Below are 13,266 nucleotides of genomic sequence, written 5' to 3' on the forward strand. Positions count from 1 at the left end.
CTGGAGAAAATTGTGACAAAGATTTGCAACTGGTGCTAGAAAACCGTACAGAGCATGAATCTTAACTCTAGTTTGTAACATTTGTTAGAAGATTTGACTGACCTGTGAACAATGTGAACCAAGTTCTTCAACATGATTGGTCAAGCTTGAAGTGCAACCTGGAAGAACAAAAGAAACAGATGCTTTTACCTTTGTTTCTTTAAATGTCAACCATTGCAAGTGATGAGTTGAGGAAACACAACTCTATCTAATTCTAAAATACAGCATTACAAAACAAGATTGATCAAAAATTTTTACTTGCTAATCACTGCCTTTCCAGCTAGATCAATATTTGGAAGCCACAACACAGTTTTTCATGTACATCAAAACAAGATTGATCAAACAGACAAATCAATAGAAGTAATCAAAATAATATAATAGATGTGATACAATGGTTTAAATGAATCAAATTGCAGACAAATCTTATTCTGCTAAAAAAAAAACCTAGCAGTCTCAAAAACTGTACCACACTGTCATAGCAATAGTAGTTCCTTTCAGCAACAAAGAAATACAAGTACAGGCTCAGTAAGATTCTTCTGGAGAGAGTAGATTTATGGAGTAATCCCTTCATTACCTGTAAGGCGGCAAGATGAGCTTGAAACTCTGCCTCCTTTACAGTAGCTGAAAAGAACCAGATCTTTTAGCTTTTTAGCAGGCTCAAAACTTGGCAAAATTGATTGAGAAAATGAAGCCGGTCATACTCTTTATCTTCTGTGAACTATACTGGTCCATCTATTTGAACCAAAACTAATTTACATCAACACATTGACGTCTGTGTTGCATCCTGTTAGATTACCAGATCCAAATCTTTTATGACTTCTTGACGTGTTCGTTGTCAGGTGATAGGGGCACACCAAAGACCCAGTCGAGTACATTCAAGTACTTTGATCGGAACACCTCTCTTTCTTGTGCATAGCAGTGCATGATAATGGCTGTGGCTAAACTGAATACAGCCACATCAGCTCGCTTAAACTTTGATGCTTGAGGTAACAGTCCGGCATCAGCCAAGCATGTGAAGAAGCTCTCGATTGCTCGGGCTAGACAATACAAAGATATCTCGATCCTTCTAGTCTTTTTCTCAATTAGTAAGGCCAGGCCAGTAGGAAACTGTAATTGACCAGATTTAGTAACCAATACTGTCGATGATAAACAAACACCTGACGAGTAAACTTACTGTGCCAATTGCGACCATTGGAATGTTGCATCTTTTAAGGATTCTGAAAAGCAGGCAAGTCCAAGCCCTACAAAAGAAAATCACTGACATTTGATCACAAGATCACAGCATAACTCAGACTGGTTTAGCAATTGTGACTGTATTTTAGATGAATTTGAAGTCATAAACTACTAATAGCTCATCTATTTAAAAACCATACCATAGAGATCATAAAAAGATTGGTATATGGAGATCCATGAATGATGTCTCATTCATCGTTGATAAGATATGAATATGATGTAAAACAAAGTAGAGAGAAGAAAGAAGTTGAGAGAAAGCAAGTTGATCCATTAACAAGCTCCACTATTTATAGGGGTTTAGGAGCCTTAGTACAATTAATGAAGATAATAATTCACAAGAATAATCTCCTAGGGAATTAGTATGTCTTTTAGAAATCTAAAATATGACTTATATGATATCTAAATAGTAAATGAGTGTACTTAATACAAAATGAATCCCTAGAAAGACCAATAAACCTTTCAATTTTCAACACAATTTTTAGAATTTCTAGGCCAACTAATTGATGATTTTTTGTTGATATCTTTGTATGGAATAAATTTTTCTAAAATCCTTTGTAAAACTCGATGGTTCTCTGTCATTCTCCCCTGGTGGAAAACAACTTGACCCTGGAGAATGATCTGCAAGGTATTGGTTCAATAAGTCTAGTGCAAAGTCACGAAGTTCTTCCAAAGTAATCCAAGTAGCATTGGAAGCTAGACGATCACGCCACTTGACAAAAAAGTGTTGAGTAATACTAGTAGCACATATAACAAAGCGGTCATCAAAAATTGCTTCTACGTCATCCCTATGTTATGGGAAAATCGGTACTTTGGGAGAATTGTCACATGCAGAAACACCGATAGACAAAAGACGCTAAAAAATGCCATGATTTAAAGTTAAATTCTCCACATTAAAAACTAGATTAATATTTAAGTCGGAAGGCAAATTGAGCATATATGCATTAGATCACAATTTTTGGATAATAGGAAAAGAACCAATGGCTCGGGCATGCAACTTTTTAAATGAGTTTTTAAGAAATCCCTCAAGACGAACACTAACCAAAACAAAGTTGCCAACTTAAAACTATTGACTTTTACAATATATATTAGTACCAAGTTTATAACTTTCATTACTTAGGACAATTTTATGTCGAATCTCAGCATGCAAATCATGAATACGTTGAGAGGAGTGGGCTAGCCCTAAGGCACGATAGTCAAGTGAAAGGGGTACAAGGTCAATGGGGGGTGTAAGGAGTATAGCCGAAGATAGTTTGAAATTAGCTTTTTCTAGTAGAGCGATTAATTGAGTTATTATATGCAAATTCGATAATGGGTAAGGTTAAGTCCCAGTTTCCGAGTTTCTCCCCAACTAAACATTTAAAAAGATTTCCTAACGAATGATTAACATCCTCAGTTTGACCATCAGACTGGGGGAAATGATTAGAAGAGTCAGTGAATATGCCGGACTTTGATGGTAGGTTTGACCCAAATATGTTTGTTGACTGGTAACGGAAGGCTCCTTTGAGTGGCCTGGAATGATTGATATTGAACGTGTACAATTTGCAAAAATGAAACTGGTAGGGTCAGCTAGAAAATATTGGCAACATGTCCAACATAGTCTCGAACACCGTCAAGAGCCTCGTATCACTCAATAGGAAATCAGTGAAACAAAAACTCAAGAAGAAATATTTACCAACCTACTTTCGAAGCCAATTTGTTGAACAATAGTTAAACCTTAAACAATTGAATTCTAGTGTAGCAGAGTGCTTGGCCCAATTTGAGAAACTTTTACCTAGGTGTGAAATAGAAGATGACCAAATTATCATTGTTCGAAGATTTGTTAATGAGTTGAGGTTTGACATTCAACGGGAAGTCTCCCTTAACGAAGACTTCTCAATCTCTCGACAATAGAACTATTTTCCAATCTACCCCTAGTGGCTCTATCAAGCCAAAAATCCCTACTAATAGCAATAATCCTAGCTCAACCATGACTCGTCCAACTCGTTTAACTATTGATTCTCAAACTAGTTCGTCTTCAATCTAGTGTCATTATTGCCATAAAGGTCACATTGCCTCTCGTTATCCTCAATGTACCCTTATCTTAAAGCAAGAACCAGAGGATCAAATCGAAGAAGTAGACCAAGTAGTTGAACTCGAAACCTGCTAAGGTGATGGAAACGAACTAGAAATTGAAGATGCCCATGCTATTCTCTCTACTGCTAGTGATAAGCGTAATCTTAAAATCTAAAGTGTAGAGAGAAGAGAGGAGTAGAGACCTGGCTTTAATACCAAACTAATGTAAAACAAAGTAGAGAGAAGAGATGTAGAGAGAAAGCAAGAGAGCAAGATAGCAAGAGAAGAGTATAAGAGACTAGGAAAGAGAAGATGCAAGCCTTTTTTTTACTCAAATCTGAGATGTTTGATCCATTAACAAGCTCCACTATTTTTAGGGGTTTAGGAGCCTTGGTATAATTAATAAAGATATTAATTTTCAAAGAGTAATCTCCTAGGTAAATAGTATGTCTTTCATAAATCCAAAATATGACTTATAGGATACCTAAATAGTACATGAGTGCACTTAATACAAAAGGAGTCCCTAAAAAGACCAAAAGACTTTTTAATTTTCAATACAAGTCTTAAAATTTCTAGACCAAATAATTGATGACTTTTGTTGATATCTTTACCTAAAATAAACTTTTCTAAAATCTTTTGTAAAGCTTGAGGGTTCTCCATCAAAATCACTATTTCAATTCTGGTTCAAATAACAGATAAATGATACTGGTACTCAGATATCACATCATGCAACATAAAATATAGACAGAAAAAGCTTGCCTACTAAAATTAGGTGAATCAAGTCTAGGACTGTTTTCTAGCCCCTCTACCACAAATGACTGATTTTTACAGATGGAAAGCATAATCATCTTCTACATTGATGAACCAGGCTAAGTTTGTTATAAAAACAACTGAAACAGACAGATAGTTAGGCAAATGAATCTGACAAAAACAAATGGCTAGCATGTGTATAAGAGAGGAGAGCAAAAGCTAACCAGGCAGATGCACAATATACAGAGAGGAACAGGCTGGATCTTGCAGTTCCCAGAAGACTCTTCCCCAGAATTGTGTAAGGCCTGCATAGGCGCAAAATAAGAGAACCATTACAAACATTTAGTACGAATTTGTGATATGGTGAAAAGGCAACTCTCCGAAGAGGACGATGTTAGAGGGTCAAAAATCAAAAATAAAATACAGAATACCACGATGTCAAAATTGAGGGAGAACAAAAAAGAAAGTTCCATTTTTAAGTTTATAGAAGAAAGGATCCTCGCCAAGCACTTTTATATCAAGTCTGACAGCATAAAAAACCAAATAAATCATTTGGGAAAATATTCAATATCTGCTTCTCAGTGGTAGATGTTGAAAATTCACTGACAAATGTTAGGATCTTATCCAATATCTATAGCAAAATTAATCATATTTGATTTTAGCTATAAGACTAGAGACCAAAAACCATGAATGTGTAAGGTGTAGAAGAAGCATTACACCAAATGTAGCTATAACAACTCCAAAAAAAATGACTAAAGAAGCTGAAAATGAAAAAAAAATAGTGATGACCAAGAAGCACACAAAACTATATGCCCATTATTGAAAAGTCAGTTAGATGATTTTGGGTCTTCACCAGTAAATGAAGAAAGACAGATACAAGCTACAATTATTAAAAGGATCAAAATCATGTATAGATTCTCCATGAATTCACTCTACCATAGGCATTATCCATGATGTTTGCTCCAAAATCAAAATGAACCAAATATATCCAAACTTGTGTGTCCTCAATGTTTAATGAGGTCATGCAGTGCAATTTATTTGATTTTTAATTTGAATCTATATATCCTATTTATTTTATTCAGGTTGCTAATTCAGTGGCAGAGTACTTAGCTCATAAATGCGACTATTACATTTTACACATTTAGATGAAGCCACAAATTCATCCAGACCCTTGATAGGCCATAATATCATGACTGATCCCTTGAAATAATGATTGAAAAAGGTGACACTTATATTACATTTCTACTGGTTCAAAGATAAGCCTGCTTCTATCTTATCAGTAAAACAAATTTTCTTTTGCAAATCAAAGTATACAGAGGTTACAAAAAATGTTTTGTAACAGTCACAAAGTGAGCTCATGGAACTCTTTAGATTGTTAAGTGCAGGATTTTGGACATGAACCAGAACCACACAGAAAAGCTAGCCATTGTGTTTTTTGGGTTCATTGCCTATACAGGAACCAACATCTCTCGTGCACATCCAATGTGAGACTACATCCATGTAATCAAGACATTATGTTAATGGCATTTCTAAGTTTCCACCACTCTTTTAACCTTCAAGATTTAGAAAGATTTTAACTTATAGAAGCAAGACTGGACTAAACATGAGTGACCAAACATACCACAGATATTTCAAGAAATTACCTGTCATAGGGTCACATAACTTTCAGACCCTATGATGTTGGACTAGAATTATCATCTAGGCAAGTTTAGCCTAGTCTAAAAGTGCAGACGGGTGCTCAAGGCTCTCTGCCAATGAGGGTCTAAGGAGGGTCAAAGTGTGCAGCATGGACCTGTTTAATGCTAACAATGTAATTGTTATTATAAAGAAAGTATTTAACTCAATGATCACATCTTTGAAGAAGCTGCCCTAGTTTGAAAAAGAAATCTACACATGTAGCTTTACAGATGACATATAAAATGGCATCTTCACAGGACAATACCACAATCTCATCCTAAGCAACCAAACTTTACACTTCAAAAGCCACTCTTGCACCACAAACATATTTCATAGCATTTAGGACACTTGGGGTGAAATAAATGGACATTCCAAAATCTTTACTGCAAAAACATCACAGAATGACTAGTAGAAAATGGTGAGACAATAAAACTTATGCGGATGCATGCTTTTTTGATACCCAAGCTCTTCCTATGGTTAAGTGACACTGAAACTTTTCCATCTAACATAATGATATCATATCATGATCAGGGTTTGCCAAACTGGGTACCAGACCCGACTTGGAGATTCTTTGGGCCAGCATGTACCAATCTGTACCGGTGTACCATGTGTCGGTACACTGGTAAGTACTGGTGTTTAGGAAAGGAAGAAAAAAGGGAGAAGAGGAAGGGGCGGTGGAAGGAGGAAGAAAGAGGGAAGGAGAGGAAGCGACGAAGGATGAAGGAGGACGAGGAAGAGGAGAAAGACTTACCTGAGATGTGGCGATGTGTAGTGAGTTCGTGATTGCACTCCGGCCCGATAGCTACCTACGTGAGCAGTGATTTAAAAAGCGCTAGGCGCCAAAAGGCGCCACGGTCCAAAAACGCCCGAGGTGCTAGGTGCTCGCCCAGGCACTCGCCCGAGCGAAGTGAGAAGTGGGAATTAGGGTTTCCCACTTCTCTTATGCGACAGACTAGACTGGGGTGGGTCCACATACCGGTCAGCGTTCGGACCGATATGCGCCGCTCATTTCGTACCGGTCCAAGAGAAATGCTTATCCCACTCATGATCCTGTACCAAGTTATCACATCGTTCAACACAATTTAGACAATAGTTCAAGCAAATACACATACTTCACATCTTAATTTCAATATAAACCTAGTCCCTTCCTATACAGAATTAACTAAAGAAGCTCTAAATTTTCAGGCATCAATTTGTGCATGATAAGAAACAAGCTTACAAAACAAACATGCCCTTGACTTGGTGTACTTGCACCATGACAAGTAGTAGGGGAACTCAAAATTTCCTCAGATATTCATGGTTGAGAAATTTTCCATAAAGTAATAAGATTGGATTAAAAATATATACGAGGATATATCAAATGCACCCCAAATAAGTCAACATGATAATTGCTATAATAGATGTACAAGGAAGACTTTTGAATGTTTACCATGAACCAAACAAACTAATGACAAAAGATTATTTTGTTTCTAAGGCCTAAATCTTGAAGCTTGACTTCTTACCGACTGGAAATAAATGAGCAATGAAGCTTGACTTCTTACCGACTGGAAATAAATGAGCAAAGACTATGCACAAATGAATTTATAATTCTTAAATTTATGTAAATGCTTTTTTACCCTAATCAGTGATCACAGACTAGCAATGTAACTTAAAGAGGAATAGAAATGAAAAACTATTCAAGCTTTCTTTACAGAATAAGTTAAGAGGTAAACTCAATACCTTTTCAAAAGACCCTGACGATGAACTATAAGTGCAGGAACCAAGTAGACTGGAAGATAAACTGGAATTGCTCTTCCGTATTCTTGGAAAAGGAAAGTTATGAAATGCCTAGAACAAGATTGATTGCCATGAACAATCTGCAAAAATCAATAACTTTTGTAATTGATGAATAAATCTAACATTAGGAGTCACACTATAAGTGTGCAAGTAGATAAATTCTGAGGTTCATCTACAAAAAATCATTATTTTTGAATAATATAAATCCAAACTTCATCCACCAACATGGGGACATCTTAAAACCGAGAGTTGATACCAGCAGTCATAAACAATCTTCTGTTTCTGAAACCTAATTACAGTTTACATACCATATTAGATCCAAACAACAAACATGTTGTCTTCCAACTCCTAAAATGTACAATCATGAGTTTAATTTAAGCAAAGTACCTGTATAGTCACATTCTAGAAAATTTGGTAAACCACAAGACTTCTTTTGTTGAATTAAACACCAGCAGCTAATACGGAGAAAATTTAAAAGATAGGCATAATCAGAGTTATCGGCAGAAGTGGATGATCATACAAGTCTCACTTATAACAAATTCAGTTGAACAACAAAAGACGAATGCACAACTATCATCAATGAACAAAGAACCGATAAAAATTTGTGAGCATATTCATAAAATTACACAAAAGACCCCAGGAATGGCTATTAATTTAAAGAAAAACGAAAACATCAGATTACACACCGAGCATGGAACTTTCATGTTAGGGTCTAGTTTCACATCAACACCGATAGACTTGTAATACTTCTCAATCTTGTCTAAATTGGAAAAAGGAATACTGGATGCAATTTCTTTAACACCCTGGAGGATGACAGCATCTTTTCCACCATGCTTATTAAGAAATGACTTGTATGATGATGGCAAACTATCTTGCTTCAGAATGTAAGCAGACCTGCCAAAAACTAGATAAATGATAAAATATACCAAAATCAAATTTAAATCCATACAATAAAAGGGTAATGGTATAAATTATAGTAATAGGTGGATTTTTTTTTTTATAAGACAAGACGAATCATGGGATGGCATATCCAACGACCTGATCACAACCAATTCATTTATCTGGACCAGTATCAAAGTACAAAAACACTATCTAGCCAGTTGACATGGAATAGAGTTGTAGAACGTAGAGTCACAAAAATTTGATGCATCAGCGCATTTGTATTGAACCTAAATATTCCAGACAAAATTTTCTTTCAAGTTATGCTTAAACATATCTGTCAAAAGTAGTTCTCAAAGGGAGAAGCAAAATTTTCTAAATGAAAAACATATCAATGGGAATAAAAAGTTTGTATTTAACAATTTTCAACCAAAAAAAAATGAGGCAGCATAAGAACAATAAAGCATCATAAAATTTTCTTCTGGACACTGAAGGCTAGAAGCAATCAATAGTTCAGTTCAAAAGGTTGAAGACATTGAAAACTTCTTCTGGACATTTTGAACCCAGTTTCTAGATTTAATATGAATAGCATTTCACCATATTAATCATCACAAAGTATCTAAATCCTCATATATCTTGAGCATGTTTCATTCAGTTTCACAACCAGATGATTTTGTTTTAATTCTAGATCCAACAAAGAACAATGGTTTTACATTAGGAAATATCACTATTAGATCTGCCGTAATAAATCAATTTAAGCATAATAGTCTAGACCAAATTAAAATATCACCAGATATAATGACAATGAAACAAAATTTGTATAATCAAACATACAGGATTTGTGAAGAGGCAAGACACATAAGAAATATGTCACCATGTAGCCATGTCAATGGTCTACATACACCACCAAATCGTTCACTCTTTATCCCACAACGTGATGCCAGCACGGCAGCACGCATAAGAATGTATATAGCCAAGCTAGTGTGCTGTGTATTTGGTCCTGTTAAGAGCATTGATGGACCAGCAATCAACCCTGCTATGAGGGATCGCCAACCTGCAGTTCTGAGACAAAACAACAAACAGAATTTCTATTAAACTGTTAGCTCTCATGACACCTTTAAAATCTATGGTTTTATAAGGATGTCAAACCACAGATGAAAGAGAGTTATGGTTAACATAAGCACTCAAGAGAATGCTGTAGCATCACATAAGAGGCTTTCATTCTGTTTATGTTTTATAGGCATGCTTCCACTACTATTTAATTCTGATAGGAAGATAGAAACAAAGGGCAGGCAATAGAATACAATTTGATGTGTTGCTGATCTTTGAATCTCAACAGTAAAAAGACCATTTAGCAGAACTTATCCTTCTTACATGTTAGCCTTTCCCTAGAAAACTTTTGCACAAAGGGAATTCCAAATCTTTTGTGCTAACCACATTCCAACTTATGACACTAGGCAAAAACACCGACCATGCTGGTCTCAATTGTTCAATTCTAGTGTGTTTGATATTCAAAAAATTGAGCACATTAATACCACAACTATACTGATTAGATAGAAAATGAAGTTAAAGAGACATATATATATAAAAGTAAGGCATCTTCAAAGATTGTTCTAATGTTAGGCATTTTGCAAACATAAAGGATTCAGAACAACAATAAAGGCTAGCTCAGTAAATTAATTAACTCTAGAGACATATTTAAATGTTTCCCTTATGAACAACCATCCTCAAGAAGGAAAACCAAGGGTAAGCCAAAATAAGTTATGATATCTAAAACAGGACATAGACAAACATTGTGGAAGCGAGAATCATAGAAGAACGCAGCATGGTATGTCTGACATACAAGGTTGCAGGAAGCTAGGAAGAGACTTTAGTTCCTACTTGAACCCACAGAAATCATCATAAGACTAGATCTTTCATGTTGTTTTACAAGCATACAAGCATGATTACAGTGTTAAAAAGGGTTCCCAGAAAAGAATTCGAACTTCGAATAGCCCACAGGATTTAGTGATAAGAAGGTTCCCAAGAGAGCATTTGGGGTTGGAATCATTCACAGCAACTAGGACATACACATTGCCTTGGATTAATTGAATTAGATTGAGGAATCAACCTTTTCTGGAAAATCTGGAAATTGGTTCAGAAAGCTGAAAACCAGATAAAGCCATTTCGAGATTGACCAAAATCTACAAAGGGAAGTTGGAAACACCAAAATTTGTTGAAACTTAATGGAGACCTACCCAGTGTCAACGGTAAGTTGAAATAGGACAAGTTGGTACAGTTTCAATTATCAAAGATTCAAAGTCTCACACCATATGGATGTATCATCCAATATGCCTTGAGTTACTGTTTTTGAATGTGTTACAGCATCAGTAGATCATATTTTGTAGTCAGGCAAGCAAACCCATCTCAATGGCACTTTGATCCTCGTCAACTAGTAATAGCTAATCTACAGAAAAAGAATCCAGGCCATCACTAATCAATCTGTCATGGTTGTTTCACCCGAGTCCAGTCTGGAAAAAAAAAAAGGCAAGTCACTTTCAATAGCTCACTATCAATGTACAGATCCATTGCACATACATAATCAAGGATATAATAGACTCCGTATAATTAAATAAGGCCTTCCTTTTGTCATAATCATATAATGTTGCCTCCTCGTATGCTTTTTTTGTCATTGATTTACTAAAATGTTAAGAACAGTGCAAATTCTAGAAGAAATCGAACCCCATAAGACCATGAAGCACCTATAATTATGAAACAAAGAAGAGAAAAACCTAGAACATGAAGAAAATAGAAGAGGCATAACAAAGATGAACTTTCCCAATTCCAACATGCTTTACCGTCTGTGGCCACCGAATGCAGCGATAACCTCGTCCACCGAAACATATGCTCCAGCAAACGTCCCCAGAAACAACCCATATCTCAGCGTCTCCTTCAATGCCAAAACTACAGCCTCCTCATTCGTGAATACACCCGCCTTCCTGAAAATTAACGCCCATAAAAAAAGATCAAAAAGTCAAGAAAACCAAAATATGCTCGCGTGAGAGGGGACTCGGGAGACCCTATCGATCGAACCTGGCGGACGGCCTCAAGGATCTGCGGCTCTTCAACCGCACAAGAACAGAGAACAGCGCGAGCCCCCCCTTCAAGCCGGCGCCTATCGCGAAACCCTTGGTCGCTGCCTCGACGCAACGCCGGAGCCTCCTCCGCTCCTCGTCGGGCGCCCGACGAATGCCAGCGGGGAGGGTCGAGGGCGAAGGAGGAGGAGGAGGAGGAAGAGGAGCCGCCGCAGCACCAGCCACCCCAGGCCGATCGAGTCCCCGGAAGTCGCTCTCGCATGTCCTGTGACCAGAATCCCCGTTGGCGAGGATGCCGTTCGCCAGCGAGGGACCGCCCGTGGCGACGCCGATGCTACCATCCGAGCGAGGTCGAGACATGGGAAGCGGAGGAGGAGGAGGAGGAGGACACTTAAGCTAGACTGCGATGGACCGCACCGCTTCGAGAGTTTTATGGCAGAGTGGCGATAGAAAGAATACAAAAAAAGGGGAGAGCCAACGAAGCAGAAAATTCGCAAAACTTCGAATTCCCCCTGCTCGGACGGCTCTGGACATATGGGTCGGAGTGGATCAGCTGTTTCATGTTGTAGACAAACCACCCGTACGGCGACGCATTACATAACGACACGTCCGCAGAAAATTCCCTGGGAGATTTGCCTAATCCCAACCTACCACAAGACGGGTGACAAGGGGAAGGGAAAAATCTCTCTTTTCCAAATCTAATATTAAAAAAAACAACAATCAGTATTTGTCATCGGTTTTTCCAAATCTAAACTAAGTATAATATTGGCAACGAAAAACAAAACCATTATTAACAATTCAGGTCGATTTTGTTTGCGTCATCGAAAGTGAAAAATGATATCTCGAGTAAAGTTTTTTTTTTAAAGTCGAATTTATAAAATCTTGACTGGGGAATGATTATTTGACTATCCAAAAGTTATCAAAATGGATCTTTCTTCTACTTAGGAACTCCATTTCTTGAACCAACCTACAGTATTCTACGGAGCAGTCGCTTCCTTGGCTAGCTTTTGATGCAACATATAAACTCTTTTTTAAGTTTTGGATCACATAGCTGTAATTGTAACTATAGGTGTTGGAAACTATTACCATTATCATTCATTAAGCATCGAAACTGCTTTTGGTGATATGAAAGATCAACCTTACAACCACTTGATAATTACACAATAAAATAAAGAATATATATATTTAAATCCTAATTATTTTTACTGTGTCAATTAACCTAGCTGTTAGACTACTAATAGAAAATCTCACCACTTGCACACAAATAAAAAAAAGTGACAATACCAAATCACACAGGCTAAATTATAATTTACCCTGATCGCTATATGAAAAATGCGAGACCTACACACAAGATGGCAAATGAAAATAAGTCATCCGAGACACTGCAAAGTGTGCTCGTAAAGATTTTGAGTCTACAACTTGGAAGTGCGTGACTTGAATTTGAACCAAAATATTACTTTCAAAAGCTAGTAACGGAATGGATTTGTATTGTACGGAGAATTAGTCCATCAGCGAAAAAGTAAAACGTGTACTTGTTTCATTTAAAGAGAAACAAACAAACCACTATGCAAAACACAATTTAAAGCAAAAAAAATATTAAAAAGAAATATATATCAGTAGCAAAATGATCCCTATTAATATGTCAGAAACATCAGAAAAGTGACTGGGGCAGTAGCAGACCATGCACCGGTATCAAACAGTCAACATACAAAAAAATAATCTATCCACAACGAGTTACAAACTAAATCAAGGAAGCAAATTAATAGAATGTCACACAATTTGGAAG

General features: G+C 36.8%; 1 protein-coding gene across 1 annotated transcript; it reads right to left on the reverse strand.

Moving 5' to 3' along the window:
* Positions 1 to 373: 373 nt before the first annotated feature.
* LOC135582859 (uncharacterized) lies at positions 374 to 12,506 on the reverse strand. The gene is made up of 8 exons (XM_065153789.1): positions 11,479 to 12,506; positions 11,244 to 11,384; positions 9,241 to 9,468; positions 8,214 to 8,421; positions 7,471 to 7,607; positions 4,299 to 4,379; positions 1,214 to 1,280; positions 374 to 1,146 (listed from the first exon to the last, which is right to left on the reverse strand). The coding sequence occupies exons 1-8, from the start codon at positions 11,838 to 11,840 to the stop codon at positions 850 to 852; spliced, it is 1,521 nt and encodes a 506-aa protein (XP_065009861.1). The 5' UTR covers positions 11,841 to 12,506; the 3' UTR covers positions 374 to 849.
* Positions 12,507 to 13,266: the final 760 nt, after the last annotated feature.

Source organism: Musa acuminata, chromosome BXJ3-6 (assembly GCF_036884655.1).
Source record: "Musa acuminata AAA Group cultivar baxijiao chromosome BXJ3-6, Cavendish_Baxijiao_AAA, whole genome shotgun sequence".
Classification (NCBI taxonomy): Eukaryota; Viridiplantae; Streptophyta; class Magnoliopsida; order Zingiberales; family Musaceae; genus Musa; species Musa acuminata.